At 38.8% G+C, this 18,082-nt stretch overlaps 1 protein-coding gene across 1 annotated transcript; it reads left to right on the forward strand.

Annotated features, from left to right (window-relative positions):
* The first annotated feature begins 19 nt into the window (after positions 1 to 19).
* Positions 20 to 17,453, forward strand: LOC149538246 (uncharacterized). Its single transcript, XM_089799620.1, has 4 exons — positions 20 to 15,881; positions 16,012 to 16,310; positions 16,433 to 16,831; positions 16,961 to 17,453. Exon 1 carries the CDS (start codon positions 10,071 to 10,073, stop codon positions 13,458 to 13,460), a length of 3,390 nt encoding a protein of 1,129 aa, XP_089655746.1. The 5' UTR covers positions 20 to 10,070; the 3' UTR covers positions 13,461 to 15,881; positions 16,012 to 16,310; positions 16,433 to 16,831; positions 16,961 to 17,453.
* The last annotated feature ends 629 nt before the right edge of the window (positions 17,454 to 18,082 follow it).

Genomic DNA, 18,082 nt, shown 5'->3' on the forward strand with positions numbered 1-18,082 from the left:
TGATTAGATATTAGTGAATGCTTGATCGATGCTTGGCTTATATGTAACATATTTTAACTATTAGGTATTAGTCTTCTAGCTATTATTGGTTCTCTTCTTGTATAATCTTTTTGACACACCTTTGCAATCTCTCTATTTTGTACAAGCAAGAAGTTTAAAATTCCTTTGCTGAAAAAACTGATAACATCAAAGGGCTCTTGGTCTACTGGTGAAGTTGAATGGCTCACAAAGAGCCCACCAGGGATCAAGTCTTGCTGAGTGCAAGGCCCCTGACATCAAAAAGGGATGAAGCTAGGATCGTGCCGCGGGCAAATTTGGTGGAATGGACACCCCTCAGTCCTTGGTTCTTAACCAAAAAGGCAAAGCCATAAGGCTGAACCTTCAACAAAATATTTTTTGTAATATCACTTCAGGTAGAAGGATCAAAGCACCTCCAAAGGTGTGATTGATATAGAAAAATGTCTTGTTCCAAATTTAATGAACTTGGCAGATCTATGTATTTGACCTTGAAACTTGGAATTGCTTCTTGATTGAGTTTACAGATTCAATGGTCACATATCACAATTTGCAAGAGCTTCAACTTGAAGCCAAAGTCTTAAAAAAATAGAGGACTAAAGCCTGAATGACCATTAATAAAAGATTCTACAAAGTTAGCTAAGAATCACAAAAGATATTAAAATATTAGAAGAATTAAAAATATTCTAATATCCTTAATGATCATTCTATCAACTATACCAAGTTGCCCCACTAAATTTAAGAAACTTTTTTGGACTGAGACTTGGTGAGGGTATCTCTAGTGTGGTCCTCGGTGGGGACATACTGCAACATCACATATCCATCTTTGACAAACATGTGGATGAAATGACATTAAAGGTCCACATGCTTCATTAGTTTATGTAAGACTCGATTTTTACCAAGTTTCAAGACCCTAGATTAGCAGAGAACAAGGGAGTAGGCTTTACTTGTGACATGTGCATTAACAAGCATCCTTTTTAGCCAAACTGCCTTATAAATTGCCTTAACAGTTCCCCGATATTCAGCGTCGGTGGTGGAAAGAGCTATCACTTGTTGCTTGTTATTGATCATGTGACTGTGCACGTGCTCAAAATGAAAACATTTTGTCATCAACATGATCTGCCCAATTTAAGTATGTAAAACCAACGAGCCTAGGATCTGTGCTTCTGTTGTACAAAATCCCCAAATTAGGAGTGGCCTTCATATATCTTAGCACGTGCTTTGTCACAACCCTCTGAATATGTCTAAGGCTCATAAATACTATCACGAATGTTTTCCATAAGAGGAAAGTTGACTACGTTACGCTGCTCACTCTTATTCCCAGCTGATCTACCCTCAACAAGTTCATCATCATGAAGATTACTAATAGTTTTGATCCACCACTTGAATTAGAGAGTAGAAGAGCCAACATCCTTCACAGGAGGAACAACATCACCTGGTATCTCTGGATGTGGATTCTGAATGTCCTTAGGAAAGGAGGGTGGCATAATATCATTTGAATCCCTCCCATTAAGTGAAATGAATAGAAGTCAAACATCCAAATCTATAGCCTTTGGAGGCTGATCCTCAGGAGAAGGCTGAAACCATCATTGCTTTTCATCAAACACTACATCTTGATTGAATATGAGATGATTAGAATTAACATTAATTGGCTGATGAGCCTTATGACTAACACTGTAGCCTGTGAATATTAGTTTTTGAGTCTTTGAATCTAGTTTGGTGTGCTTGGCATCTAGAATCCAAACATAAGCTGTGGAGCCAAAAGCATTCAGATGATTTATTTTGGGCTTCCGTCCAGGCCAAGCTTTCTCTGGGGTCATCTTCTTAATAAATTGTGTGGGGGATTGTTTCAGAAGATAGACTGGGGTCAGCTTCTTAACAAATTGTGGGGGATTGTTTCAGAAGATAGACTGCAGTATAGACTGCTTCCGCCAAAACTTTATTCGGAACATTTCTATGTTCCAACATAGATTGAGCCATCTTAGTAACTGTATGGTTTTTGCACTCGACAACACCATGCTGTTGTGGGGTGTAAGGTGTGGTAGGTTGATGCTTAATGCCATGTGATGCACAAAAGTTGAAGAAATCAGAAGAACAAAATTTTCTACCATTGTTAGATCGAAGAGCAACTCTCTGACAACTTGACTTTTTCTCTATCAAGGACTTAAACTTCTGAAACGTAATAAACACCTCTGATTTATGCTGAAAAAATTACACCAATATTTTTCTCCTGAAATCATTAACAAATAACAAAAAAGTAAAAACACCTTTATCCAGCAATTGATGGAGTGTTCATGGGTCCACAGATATCCGCATGAACCAATTGCAAGACCTTGGATGCCTTCCAAGCATCCCCATCTAAAAACAGATTTTGTTGTTGCTTCCTAGCTTGACAAGCCCCCACACTACATGATTTTGAGTTCAAATCTCACACAATTAAACAGCTAACTGCGAGAGAAAGTGAATATGCAGATGCCCATATTGCTGATGCTAAAGATTGTTGATGGAAGTACTTTCAAATGGATGCCATGGCTTGCTCCTGAGAATCACCTATATCAACGAGTCTATAAAGACCATGATCCTTAAGACAGAATGCAGCTATAGTGTGATGATCCAAAAGGCACTTCAGAGAGTCAAACCTTAAACAGAAAGTTTGATGAGCAACACAATTTTCTGATTATGCTCATCAAATTTGTCTTGATTTGATCAATTTTGTGTAGGATGTGTTTCCGTACTTAGAATAATCTTGTCAAGGCATTGATATTCAAATATTGTCATCATGCACTGCTTCCAAATGTTGTAGTGTTGGTCAAAGATGCCATCATGGATATAAGGTTACTAGAAAACCCTGTGAAGGCACAAAAACAGAGGCAGGACGTGCTGATCAGCCGGTATAGAACTCAAAAATATTATTTCAAAGAATTCAAGGCACAAATCCTGGGATGCAAAACCAACACCACAAAACTCTAGGTTGCACATTTTCTGCAACAAATAGCTTCAAAAAAAGCATGTGAAAAAAATGTGAGCTGCAAATCGTGCCCAGAATCCCTGTAGAAATACCTTGGCTGAACTCCAAGATCATTGCTGAAATGCAACTTTAGAAGCACAAAAAGTTCGCAGAATGACACAGGGTTTTAGTCTCATTGCAGAGAAAATGGTTGCTGAAAAAAAATGTGAGGAAAATTGCGTCTTAAAAAAAATCTTTGAAACACAATAAAAAATGGCATTGTGTTTATGCAGGTTGCAGAAATTGCTGGTTTATCAAAACTTAGATTAAGAATACAATTTTAAAAGCTGCATGAACCCACAAACTTGTCGATGAGAATATAGATAGATCTGCTCACGTTGCGACATGAGGAGAAACTTGAAACCTTCGAATCGCGAAAATTTGAAACTTGAAACCCTCGAATCACGAAACATCCAATTTTTCCCTAACCCTAAGTTCCTTTATATTTTAACAATCAAATAGGCTATAAATCATGTTCACATGCATGGGATTAATAGTTATAACATATTAATTATTCTCGTGAAATGCCTTAACTAACAAATGAAGATTATTTACTTTATTTGATTACAAATACAAATAAATAGTGTTAAGGAGAGATCATTAACTGACTGAAAAATTAACTATCACTTCATATAGCTGAAAGGAGTAAATGAAACTGTATATCTATATTTACATATATCAAGCTGATCTTGAAATAAAGTATAAAGGAAAAGTAAATACCAAGTCTGAACCATATCAAAATGAGAAAATGCATCTTGAACTGTCTTGTGCAAGTCTTGGTTTTGGAGGTGAGGAGAAGAATTTTCAGAGGCTTAACCTCCAAACCACAAACCTAGTGTATCCCCTCTGACTCTTAGCTGAGAATGACCCTACCGTGCACGGGATAAGGCATAAGAACACCATCTCGTGCTACCACCTGAGGATCTTGGTGTTAGAGTGCCAACTGAACAGCCGGCTAGACTGTGGAATCCTTCCATTAATCCATCCATCCGACTGTAAGCTATCCTGACCTCTAGTGATTACAACAACAACTTTTGCCACTAAAACTAGACTGACCAGGGATTTACATGGACATGTGCGCGATCACCCACCGCTTGACCTGACAACAAGACTATTCCCTATTGCCCACCATGAGCTAACTTGGTTTACAAATTTAGTTCTTAAGTTTTCTTTAATGCTTAATTGATCACTGATCTCACTTCTTGATTTGCTGGTGTTTGCGTTAGATTTAGTATGTAAAAGATATAAAGCTAAAGCCAAACATCTAACAAACTAAATCAATTAACATACATATATGATAAACGAATAAGGAAATCTAAACAATGAGAATGCAAACCTGAATACCTCTGTAGCCTCCTTGATGTGTTGATGTGGTCATGATTATGGATGTGTGCTGAATTGTATGCTTGATGCTTCAACAATGGATGAATTTGATAGATGGATGCATGAAAATCTGAATAATGCCAAATAACGCCTTGAAAGTAATTAGCTTTTGAAACAGTATAATAATCCTACTCAGAGGTGGATGATTTGTGGGGAGCAAAGGGCTCAATTTATAGGCAATTGGGTGACGAGGAGATAAGAATCCCTGATGGATGGTTAACTAGGTGAGGTGTGAGATAAGCTTGAGTTGATTGTTATAGGTGGAGGAGATGGACTTTTGTGTTTAGAGATATGGAAATGCAATTTTTGCCAAAACCAATATAGAAGCTCATATTACCAGGTTAAACATCATTTGATAGGCCCACCAGGTCAAAGGGTTACCATGTGTGAGGGGTCCCAAAGGGAGGTAAAAAGGGGTTGCCGGCTCTTCAAATAACAGGTATGTTAAAAGAACAACAAGAGGCTGATAGGTTAGTGTCAAAGGTGAAAAAAGATAAATCAAAGCAAAAACCACCAACATCGCCCTCTCAAACAACCACTAGACCACATCCCTTCTTACCTACCTCATTTATGGATGAAGATGAAGTAGAAACACACCCATCCTGCAAGAGAGGCCCATTAGATAAGGCATTTGAAAATGAAAAGAGAGAAAATGCTGACATAAAGATTGGGGCTTGCCTCATTACGAATGGTGTTTCATTCAATCTAGTGAGATCACCTTATTGGAGAAAGATGGTGCAAGCAATAAATGAAGCATCTCGTGGTTATCGAGCCCCTAGATATGAAAAGTTGAGAACCACTATATTGCATAATGAGAGAAAAAATGTAGAAAACCTCCTCAAACCAATAAGAGATTCTTGGATCCAAATGGGGTTGAGCATTGCCTTTGATGGATAGAAAGATTGCAAAAACCGTCCATTAATAAATGTGATTGTTGTCTGCTCCAAGGGGGCAATGTTTTTGAGGGCGGTTAATTGTGAAGGGCAGGTAAAGGATGCAAATTTTATTGCCGAACTTCTCATTGAATCCATAGAGTCTGTGGGAGTTGACAATGTTGTCCAAGTAATAACGGACAATGCTAAAGTTTGTAAGGCTGTAGGTGCTTTGGTAGAAGCATGATATGAGCATATCTTTTGGACACCATGCACTATCCACTCCTTGAACTTGGTGATGAAAGCAATTGGCACCCAAATTGAATGGATGAAAATGTCATGCTCGAAAATTCTACGGGGCAAAAACACAACTAATTTTTTTTTTTGAAAACGTAAATATTGTAATTTAGTCGAAGGACTTGAAGTTAAATTTGAATGGGTTTAAACTCAAATCAGGTTGTGATTATTCTTGAATGGTACTTGTTATATCTGAATATGTATAAGTTGCATTCTAAGGTTATGGGTTACGTCAAGGATTTGGATATTGCCGATTGTTTTTTGAATTTTCGACTAGATAAGAAATACCTAGTCTATACTTTAACTTGGTATGTTGAAGTTAGCGGTTGGGATGAAGATCGCTCCACTCGAAATCTGGAGTCGAGTTCTTTTTTTTCCCCATGTCGGGTTGCCTGGTTGTCTATATTGTTTGCAAACTATGTTAAGATGATATTTAATTATTTTTATTATTTACTTGGTTATAATTTAAGGATATTTATTTATTTATTTATCTAGTTTAGGTTTAAATTTAGGTATTGAAGATTAATTCTTATTTCATTCATTTATCGATCAGTAGCGTCAACCCCCAATTGCAAGGGTAAATCAATACATTCAATTAACTTGAATTAATATGATAATTCACAAAAGACATAATATCTAAGGCTAGCATTACTAGTAATTTTTTATTTGTTTATTTAATTAAAGGAAAACTAATATAACGTATTCCCCATCAAGCAACATATTTTATTTATTTAACAACCCTTAATTCTACTTACCTTTATTAATCTCAACTATATATTATAGCCAAATTTTATTTCTATCTAAACATGGCTCAATAGCAAAATAAAATAAAATAAGAAAAAAAAAAATACTAAAGAGAAACAAATTACTTTACCTTCCTATGTTCCTATGCCCACCCATCTAACTATTACTTAATATAATACACTTTACCCCCCCCCCCCCTTCCCCCCTACATTTACCTAAGTTTCCTACATTCACAAAAAATTCCCATACTCTTCTCCTAGCGAATTTTCCTAGGATTTGCTCCCACCCACCGCCATTCAAGTGGAATGTCCTTGGTTCCATTGCCTAGGGGTTACTTTGTGGCAAGTGGACGTGGGTACAAGGTTTTTTCCCAATGTAGTTGTAAGAAATCAGTTTAAAACAAATCAAGTCTTTTCCAAGTGCTTTTTCCTCCTTTCCTAGGCCCACGTAGGTGAGCAAATTGGGATGTCTTTAGTAATTTTCATTCCTTTCAATATCTTCCAATGCTAGGCGTGTAGGAAGATGTCTGCCCATGTTAGACTTAACATAATTGCTTGTTTGCATATCCAAAGGTCAACCACTTGCATGGCTTTTGCATGGCCGCCTAGGGGGCAATCCCATCATTATTTGCTTATTTATTATTATGTTTTTTTTTTGCTTTGGTTTCTTTTTAAATAGAATAAGATGTGGTATGCTTAGGTAAGAGGGAATGGGCTAGGATTTAAAAATATATTTCCTCATTAATTATGTTAGGTCAGTTTAGGATAAAAAAAAGATTTCTTTCTTTCTTGATTTATATATATATATATATATATCTTTTTGTATAGGGTCATATCATGAATCAAGGACTTCTTCACTCAAGTCTGACATTATTAATGGGGAAGATTTTGAAAATGATTAATTTCTAACTAATCAATTTTCAAGATATTAATGTTTATTCAGGTTCTATTATTTTAATGGATTGTAATAGAATGAGATATTATTTGGTTTTGCCCATACATTTTCCAGAAACTAATATTCATCTAGAGGCTCTTTGTTATCTTTTGTGTAGCTTATTGCCTTATTTTCTTTGCAATTTTCTCTATGGTAACTCATAAATTGAACTTACTTAATTTGAACTTTGTATTATGAATTTCAAGCTCATTCGACATAATGAAATCTAAGATTGAAATATGAAAAATGCATTAAAACTATCAAATTAAATTGCAAGATACTTGGCATCAGACACAATACAATCCTTTACTTGTAACTTCTTGAACTTCCATTATTCAAATTTTATTGTGAAGTATTCATCATGTCTACGAATTCATTATCAGTTAGCAACAAATTGTATACTTGATATGATTCAAGAGTAAGCACAAATGCATCTAATTATTCTTATGAAACTTGAGGAAATAAGGAAACAAAAATGATAATCTCCTATTTATCCTTCTAATGTCTGCCATGACGCTTAATTCTTTTCTTCAACATGATCATATCCAAGAAAATGGAACTACAATTACAATTCAACATAATTTCCTTCCAAAGTTTTTTCATTTCTTCCATACTACATTCTTGCCATACATGAACATAGGGTGGTGAAGGCATTATTCTAAAAAAAAAATATACACAATAGAAATATCTTTTCTCACTACATGGATGACTCTGAATCTCTCTATTGGCAAATGGAATAGGACAAGACAACACTCTCACAACACAATATAATCACATAACAAGTTGAAGTTTATTTCTCCATTCCAATACAATACAATAGAGTTTTCTCTCCTATGCAATGAGTAGATTACATGAAACTCCAAGCTTCCAAGCTCATCAAGTAAAAACTTGCAAAGGAGAGACAAAAAAAGGGGAACCATGGAGGCTCACCTCCCAACCTAGGCCTCAAGGAGGCCACCCACCGAGCTTGGGGAAACAAGACACAATGGTTGCACACTACACAATCACATAGCATACATAATCATATCAATATAACAAAACATTACACCATACATTGCAAGACAACCCAACCCAAGGCTTTGACAAAGATTCAACAATTGAATCAAGTTATAGAGTGAAGGTGGGCTCTCTCCATGAGGAGGATTTCCAAAACTATGATTCACAAATATATACATATTCTCATTATCAACATGCCCTTTCGAGGCTTACAATAACTTTCCTCTTCACACACCTCCGTATACCTCCCAAAATGCAAGTAAACAAGTAGTCCACATTCCATTGAACACATAAAAATCATCTCCACACATGGGAGAGTTCTTCAACTACATGTGTGAGCCCAATTAACCCTTTCACCCAAGCATCTCTTCCCTCCCAAGGGCGAGTGATGCTTCACACCCATTACACAAACACACAACATGAAACAAAACAAGATTCAAGGAAGAAATCACATAAACTTCTCATATGCAACACTCAAACAAAATGATCCTTATTCACAAACCACATCTACAATACACCAAATTTACTATGGAATGAAGAACACCATATCAACTCTACATGCAAATGAAAAACACCATGGATCATGGATACCAACCTCACTACAAGCAATGGCAATGAAAAGTTGTAGTAGAGTTCCTTATCCTCTTCCTCCAAACCCTATTTGTCTCTAAAGATAGAAAGTGGCCAAGTGAGTTTCTAATTAGGCCATGCCTCTGTATATCACTTTCATTTTCGGATTGAATAAAAAATGCATTCTTTTTGGGGTCTCTTAGGTCTTCTAGGCACCCTAGTGGTCACTATTAGCCCCGTAACTTAAAGTATTAACATGGGTAGGGTTTATTTTTATCACAAATTCACCTTAGGGCTACTTTATGGCCCTCACAATGCTAGGTAAGTTCCAATTTCAAATTTCCTATAGTGGTAACTTTGTTCTCTTTACTAATTTAAGGCAATAAGTCAAATTTCTCAATTACGGTATTTAACTCGGAATAAGGTGGCCACATGATTCATCATCAAAGAACATGTCATTTTCACATAACGAGTACAAGTGTCAAATGACACACAAAATTCACTATACATCACACATGACACGTTCAGAATCTACACATGAAATACGTACCACACACATACATCTCACGTTTACAAAATAAACACATCACAACAAGGTTTATGAATCTTATAAAGATTCACCTTGGCAGAGTCATATTTACATGTGTTTATACTCTGTTTCCCCGTTAAGTTTCCATGGTTCCTTTCCTGCACACTAAACTCGAACATCAGTAGTCTAATGAAAAGTCACATAAAAAAAATACATATGAAAGTAAAGGTACATAATAATTTCATTATTCTACAATTCACATATAACACATTTCATAATCAACTCTCTATTTTGTCGTCGGTAGAAATTGTGTATCGGCCGACGGGTCCCTTTGGGAAGGAAATTGTGTATCGGCCGACGGGTCCCTTCGGAAAGGAAATTGTGTATCAGCCGACGGGTCCCTTCGGGAAAGTTCTTGTTATGTAGCCGACGGTAAATAGTTTGTAGCGGACATGATGTATCTGGCCGACGGATACCTTCAGGAAGGTTCTTTGGAAAGTATTTATAACCCCTTCGGGAAGCATTGTAATGAACACATATCATCATATCTTATCATCGAAGCATAATGTATTGTTGGTATATGCGAATAATAATAGAAGTTCTGCTATTTGCTGTTCGGTGTTCGTGTCTATTTCCTGTGTGTGTTGCTTAATTAATCCATACGGTAAACATTTGGCGCCGTTGCCCGATGGATCTGGCACGCAAGCAGGCGGGTATGAATTAAATGCCGAATCAGTTGAACAAAGATAAGAGTAAGCTGAAGGAAAAAGATGACATACGCGTTGCGCAGGAAAATTTAATTTTGGCTCAGCAGATAGAGCGTCGAAGGAGGTTTCAGACGATTTCCGACGGAAACAAGAGCGCGGAAGGATTGTTGAAGGCGACTCGACAACGGCTTGATTTTGTGGAAGAAGCGAGGGAGGAGTTTCTGAACCTGCATACGCCACGGGAAGAGGATCCTGATGGAAGGAGATCGACTCGCACGGCTCGGTGTGCCGAAGGAGCACGAGCGCGGAGTGACCTCTTCGTCCGAGATATACTTCCTGGACGAATAACTTCGGTGGACGAACCCTCTTCTTCACCAAACAGCGCGGAAGCAGAAAACAGCGTGGGTGTGCAGAACAGCACGGGTGTCCAAAACAACACGGGTGTACAGAACAGCGTGGGTGTCCATAACAGCGCGGGTGTGCAGAACAGCGCGGGTGTGCAGAACAGCGCGGGTGCTCAAAATAGCGCGGGAGTGCAAAACAGCGCAGGTACCCAACAAAACCCTCGACATACAGTAATAATGGCAGGTCCGAAGGAAAAATTGCCTAAATTTGATGGTGATGAAGCAGCTGATCCCATTCGACATTGTAAAACATGTGAAACGATTTGGAGGGCGAATGGCATAACAGATACAAATGAATGGATCCGACAATTTTCCGCAACCCTACGGGGTGTTGCCATTGATTGGTTTACTGATGCCGATCCACAGAAATTAAATAGTTGGGATAACATTAAGAAGGAGTTCATCGCAGAATTTCAACTTTTGCGTGATGACAATGAAATTGTCGCAGAGATATTCGATACCAAGCAAAAGAAGAATGAAACTGTACGGGTCTTTGCCAGGAGGTTGAAGGACTTAATCAGTAAGATGGAGAATAAGCCCGCTGACGGGTTACAGAAAAGATGGTTCATTGAAGGCCGTCACCCGAAGCTGCGGAAGAAGATGAAGATCGTGCCGCCATCCACATACAATGAAGCGTACAACCGGGCAATGAACCTCGAAAGTGACCAGAAGACAGAGAAGAAGAAGAAGACCAGCTCGTCCGATTCAGATGACGATGTATCCTCAGGAAATGATAGCAGCGATGACGAAGGAAGCAACAAGAAGGTTCGTGCCCTTCAGAAAGACATGATTCGGATGATGAAGGAATTCAAGAACATGAACAAGGAAACTAAGGGCAATGAACTATGGTGCACTGAGTGCAAGAAGGAAGGCCATACGAAGGGATCCTGCCCAAAAGAGCAATTTTGCGAGATTTGCCAGATTATGGGACACTCAGTAAAGGAATGCCCTTTCAATTTGAAAACAAGAACACCACAGCAAGTGTTCCTGACACAGGAGGCCTCCCCGTCCGGAGGGAACGGGAACACCAGTACGGAAGGTGCCACATCGGGTGGATACAGAAACAATCGGCACGGTCAAAATAACAACAATACCAGCAACAACAATAATGGCGGAAGGAGTCGAATTCAGTATGATGCGAATGGTCGGCCGATAGTTCAATGTCGCGCATGCAATCTGTGGGGTCACTTCGCCCGAGAGTGTACAACAGCGAACACACCGAAGTTGTTATGCAGATGGTGCGGACCTGGTGATCATGAAGATGCTAGGTGTCTGAAGTCGGGAGTAAACTTGATCACTGTCGGGACGAACAAAGAAGAGGTTTTGGCCATCACACGGAAGCAAGCAAAAGTGTACCCCGACGCGGCGGAAGAAAAGAAGAGACTGGAAGAAGCACGGGTAGAGATCCAGAAAGCAACACAGGCAGAAACGACACACCTGAAGGACACGCCGAGTACTTCCGTACGGAACTGCGCAGAACAGAACATTGTCCGGCAAATTTTGCAAGCCGAGATACCTGTCAGGATAAGTGATCTGTTGCTCAGTATGCCTCAGCTCCGATCGGCACTCACAAACATTGGTACCGCTGCTCAACTACCAGGAGAACATGGAAGGAAGCAAGAAAGTGGAGCAAGTACAGTGCACAAAAAGGAGAAGGAAAGTGGCGCAAGTGCAGAAGATCTGATGTTGTTAGCCCTCTCATTCGGACGCCATCCAACAGTCGTCGAAATGGGAATTCTCGGGACTGTATTGACGGAAACAATTGTGGATGGAGGGTCCGGTGTCAATGTGTTGCCTGAAGACACTTGGAAAAAGTTGGGACAGCCGTCATTATGGCCGCCTACATTCCAGCTGCTAACGGCCGATCAACATGGAATCAAGCCATTGGGAGTCCTGACAGCACAACCAGTGACGATTGGAACACAACCGTTCCTGTTGGACTTTGTCGTGATCCCACTGAAGCGGAGAGGATATGATGCCATTCTGGGTCGGGGCTGGTTGATACAAGCCAAGGTAAAACACGATTGGAAGAAAAATGCGTTATCACTTGAAAGCAAAGGCCGGAAGTATGTCATTGATCTACACACTAAGATGGTTGGAGAAGAAGCTCTATCGTCGGATTCCAAAGGAGAAGATGATGAGAGGAGGCAGAGTATGGAACCCGATCAGGAGGGAGTCCTACGATTGGAAGGAGATGATGATTTGGATTCAGTAAATGGTCTTTACCACTGGCAGATAGAGGATTATGAGCTCTTTCCAAGTTGTAATATGCTAAGGATCGACGAAGGTAAGAAAGAAGGAAATGAATGTCCGAAGGAACACAGAGAAGCCGAAGGAGGAAATGAATATCCGCAGGAACACAGAGAAGCCGAAGGAGGAAATGAATATCCGCAGGAACACAGAGAAGCCGAAGGAGGAAATGAATGTCCGAAGGAACACAGAGAAGCCGACGGAGGAAATGAATGTCTGAAGGAACACGGAGAAGCCGGAGGAAGAAATGAATGTTCGAAGCAACATAGAGAAGCCGAAGAAGAAAACGCGGATATGACTGAAGCTGAAGGACAGAACATACATTACGAACCCAAAAGAAGGAAAGATTCTACTGTACGACTGCGTAGGAAGAAAGTATTATGTCAAACCACAAATATAGCAGAAAGGTACCAGCAGCAACGAAGACACACGATACGGTCTGCACAGGAAAAAAAGCGGAAGGCTCTAATAAAAGTTGCAGCAGTACGGAGTGGACGTGTTATTGGCGCCCAGAAGGGGCAACTGATGGAGTCCATGCTACGGAGCTTCGGGAACAAGCTGGGTGGTATGGAGATGACACAGAACAGGCGTAGCAGGTTTCAACTCGGACAGTGGGTATTAAAGTACGATGATCGGAATGAGATCAAACCAGGCAAGTTCAAAATTAAATGGGTCGGGCCGTACCAAATTCGGGAAGTAGGGGACAATAGAGCAATCAAATTATGGACTTTGGATGGACATGAAGTGCCTTAGGTGGTGAATGGGTCGAAGTTGAAGATATATCACGATCGGAAGACTTCTGCATCAGGAAATGGCCTTCGGGAGACCCTTCCGTCACTGCAGACTGACGGGGACGACGGTCGAAGGGAAAATTGACTGTTTTTTGTTGTTGAAAAAAAAAAAAAAAAAGAAAAAAAAAGAAAAAAAGAAAAGCACCGTACGGTTTTCACTTGGTTTTTGAGTTGTACGGTTTTTGAGATGGGAGCTGGTGTAAGCACCGTATGGATTTTGGAGGAAGTGTACAGTTTTGCAGATTGTAAAGTCTGAGATGTACGGCTTTCTCATGTACGAATTTCCAGCAAAGGTACGATTTTCTTTTGGTGTACGGGTTTCAATATTTGAAGATAGTGTATGGGTTTCAGGAGCTGCATATTGTAACATCAATTTGAAAGTCCATCGTACAGTTTCCTGAAGGCTGATGCACCGTACGGATTTTAGCTCGTACGGTCTTTTAAAGTTATTTTTTGAGAGGTTGTACGGCTTTTACCGTACGTCTTTATTAAAATATGAGTAATGTACGGATTTTAATAGATGTCACCGTACGGCTTTTAATGGTCATTAACCGTACGGGTTTCAAGTTCATTTGCAAAGTGGCATACAAAAATTGCAATAAAGACTACAATGTATGGATTGCAAGTTAGCATACAGAATTTGGCAATCACTTTACCGTACAGATTTGGTATTAGCTTCTTGTCAATCACGCACTGCACTGTACGGATTCTTCTTCTCAGTTCAGCGTATGGATTTCAAGCTTGGTGTGCAGTTAAGCTTTCCAGATTTGTGTACGGTTTTTTCATGCTTGTACGGACTTTAAGCTGTACGGATTTCTAGTATATATCTGGCCATACGGATTTCAACCACAATTTGGCGTACGGAGTGTAAAATTTAAATTATATGTTTGAAAGATTAATGCATGGAGTAGCCGATATTTGGCATCTTTGTCAAGGGTTAGAGAAATTGTGGAAGGAGGTTTTGTAATAACAAAAAAAAAAAAAAACATCGACAAATCAAGAATGCTCAGAATGAATATCAGATGAACCATAGGAAGGGGAAGAATCAGCGATTGCCAGAAAGAGTGTAGAATCGGCAGAAAATGACAGAAATGGTGTGTTTCGTGCAGTTTTGTGTGGGTTTCAGAGTGCTAAATTGGTGTTGGCGGCGAGGGGCGTTGCCCCCTGGACCCCCAGTCGTTGCGGATATCAGTCGTGGGAGTCTGACTAGTTGAGAAGACTTGGAGCTGCGGCAGGCATGGAGTGTCTGTGTATCAGAGGCACTGAGAGTAGGTGTTGGCCATGAGGCTGTCTTGGTGGATGCGTAGAGAGCTCGGGAGGAGCTGATCATCTAGTTGGAGGCAGTGCAGCGACACTTGGTTCAGTGTACTCGGAATTGGAAAGCAGAAAGCGGCACAGGTGGCTATCAAGGTCAGATTGGCTAAGGTGTCAGTGTTGAAGACCAGTTAGTCAGTCAATGTATTTTGGTTGTTGATTTGTCTCAGAGATTTTGTAATAGTCGTCAGGAGACGACTTTTCTTTTTGGGGGGATGATGTCGTCAGTAGAAATTGTGTATCGGCTGACGGGTCCCTTCGGGAAGGAAATTGTGTATCGGCCGATGGGTCCCTTCGGGAAGGAAATTGTGTATCGGCCGACGGGTCCCTTTGGAAAGGAAATTGTGTATCAGCCGATAGGTCCCTTCGGGAAAGTTCTTGTTATGTAGCCGACGGTAAATAGTTTGTAGCGGACATGATGTATCTGGCCGACGGATACCTTCGGGAAGGTTCTTCGGAAAGTATTTATAACCCCTTCGGGAAGCATTGTAATGAACACATATCATCATATCTTATCATCGAAGCATAATGTACTGTTGGTATATGCGAACAATAATAGAAGTTCTGCTATTTGCTGTTCGATGTTCGTGTCTATTTCCTGTGTGTGTTGCTTAATTAATCCATACGGTAAACATATTTCTATCATTTACATATAACATTTAATCATTAGCCTTCAAGAATTGTACTTTACTTACTTCCTTAACAAGATCACATTAAGCATTAGAATCACATTAAAACCCATTTCTAACATAATAATGAAGTGCTGAATAAATATCCATTAATTCATCGACTATGCCAATTATGTCCTAATACATATCATAATGGAAAACCACAAGGTAAATATCATCGGTTAAGTAGCAAAATTTACTGTCCATCAAGTATCAAAATATATGTCGAGATATCCAGTCCTAGGTAACAAAATGGAAATACAATATCTATGCTATGATGGGTCGAGGTGAGGCCTCACAGAAAAAAGTGTATGAGTAGGGTGAGCAGATCCAAATGTTTGTGACAAACCACCATGTCACAAGCAATTTTCAGAACTTTCTCCCACTTGGAATTATTGAAGGTAAATTTTAAACTTTATTTAGCGTCATTTATCATTTTAATTTTTGTGTCATACTTTACATGATTTAATACATATTTTTAAATTTTTGTGTTATTATATTAACTTACAATTTGAATTAACATGGTAATAGGTTGCTGAAACAAGGTTCGCTTCACACACAATCGTCCTTAGATGACTTGTGAGGGTGAAAGATGCATTGTATCAAATGGTTATTAGCAACAAATGGGGTGGATGGAAGCAAACTGATACAGAAAAGGCTAAAACTATAAAGGATTTGATCTTGAGTGATGATTTTTGGAATAGGGTGGAATATGCATTAGAACTCACCGAGCCCATCATGTCTATGCTTTGGTATGCCGACACCGATGAGCCTTGTTTGGGGGACATATATGATGCCATGGACTCCATATGCTAGAAAGAATGAAATCAGTAAGTTTAAATTTTTGTACAATACTTTATCCTTGTTTATTGAGATATTTTGATTTTTGATTTTAATTAAGTTATTAACACTACATCAAGATAACTTACATGTACATCATTTGACATCCTAGGTCATTCAGAGGAGAGAGCAAGATCTCGAGGATACCTTGTACAATAAGGTGAAGAAAATTGTTCTACATCATTGGAACAAGATGACTACACCTTTACACCTCCTGGCATATGCACTTTTCCCAGATATAATAGTGGTGAGATACTTTCTATTCCTAGTAGAGTGGCACCATATAGAGATCTTGAAGTTGCTACTGAGTATAAGAGGGCATTTAGCAGACTCTTTAGTGATCTTGATGTGGCATCGAATGTTAGGAGAGTTTGTAGATTTTGTCTAAGGCAAAAATGCAGATCCTGATGCAATCAATGACCAAAGTAGAATGGATGCCATTGGATGGTGGTACTTAAATGGGCAAAGTTACATGTACCTCCAACCTCTTGCCATTAAGATCTTGTCACAAGTATGTAATTAAGTTTTTTTTTCCTTTTCTTATGGCCACTTAGCTTGTTGAATTAGCACTCTTAAATTCCTATTGTATTGTAAAATTACAATTTCTAATTTTTTTAAATTGTGTTGGTTGTCTCTCTAGGTTGTGAGCTCTTCTGCTGCTGAGCAGAATTGGAGTACATACTCCTTTATCCACTTAGTGAAGTGTAACTGGTTGGGTTCAAAGAAAGCAGAGGATTTGGTATTTATTCACAACAACTAGCACCTCCTATCACGCAAGGATCCAGGATATAAAAAAGGGACCAAAGAATTTGTGTGATGTACTACCCGAGACTTCTGACTTGCATATGACTGTCCAGGATATATCTAGAATTGCCTTGCTAGATGTTGAGGAGGAGGAGGATGTGGTTGCATCTGGGGCTAGTGGAACTAGTTTGGGTTCTAATGATGAGGAAAATGATATAGATGAGGATGAAGCCATTGATCCCTCATATTTTGATGACCCATTTGACCCTTGAAGGGCATTTGCATCTTTGATAAACTATGTTTAAACATTTGTCATTGACTCATTTATGATTTATCACCATGTTTCAAACTTTATTAAATTATAATTTATTATCTATCAATTTGATGAAGTAGTCTATGTTTTGAAATTCCATTTTGCATTTTAGTAATTCAATGTATGATTTTATTTACAACATTAACATAGATTAATGAGTGAGTATTTAATGTTTATCTTTGACATTTGGCATTGATCAATAATCAAGTAACATTGATATATTCATACTATGAAATGACTTAGTAAGTTAGTTTTACAACTATACAATTTTTTTTTTTTTTTTTTTTTGCATATATATATATATATATATATACTCACGAACCCACCCACGAACCCAAATGGGGAAAACAAATTTGCCCGAACCCATGAACTTGAACCCCGAACCTGAATCTATCCCCGAACCCGAATCGACAACTCAGTGTAATAGCATAACGACTAACCAACATCTTCCATTTCACATGAACATAACAAATAACCAATAGTCCTATTCATATGAAATCAAAATGAGTGACAAATATTAACTAGTCATTTCAAATTAGCTTGAAACATTAATGGTTGGATAAATTTTTCAAAATCACAAAATAGGGGATGTAACAGAAGTAATATATTCAACGTTACATATAACAATTTATAAGAGCTTTAAACTGAAGCTAAAGTCCTCTGAAAATAGAAGACCAAAATGCAATAATAAATAAAACACTTACA

This window comes from Cupressus sempervirens, chromosome 9, assembly GCF_028749045.1.
Source record: "Cupressus sempervirens isolate cs-2001-9-10 chromosome 9, ASM2874904v1, whole genome shotgun sequence".
Lineage (NCBI taxonomy): Eukaryota > Viridiplantae > Streptophyta > Pinopsida > Cupressales > Cupressaceae > Cupressus > Cupressus sempervirens.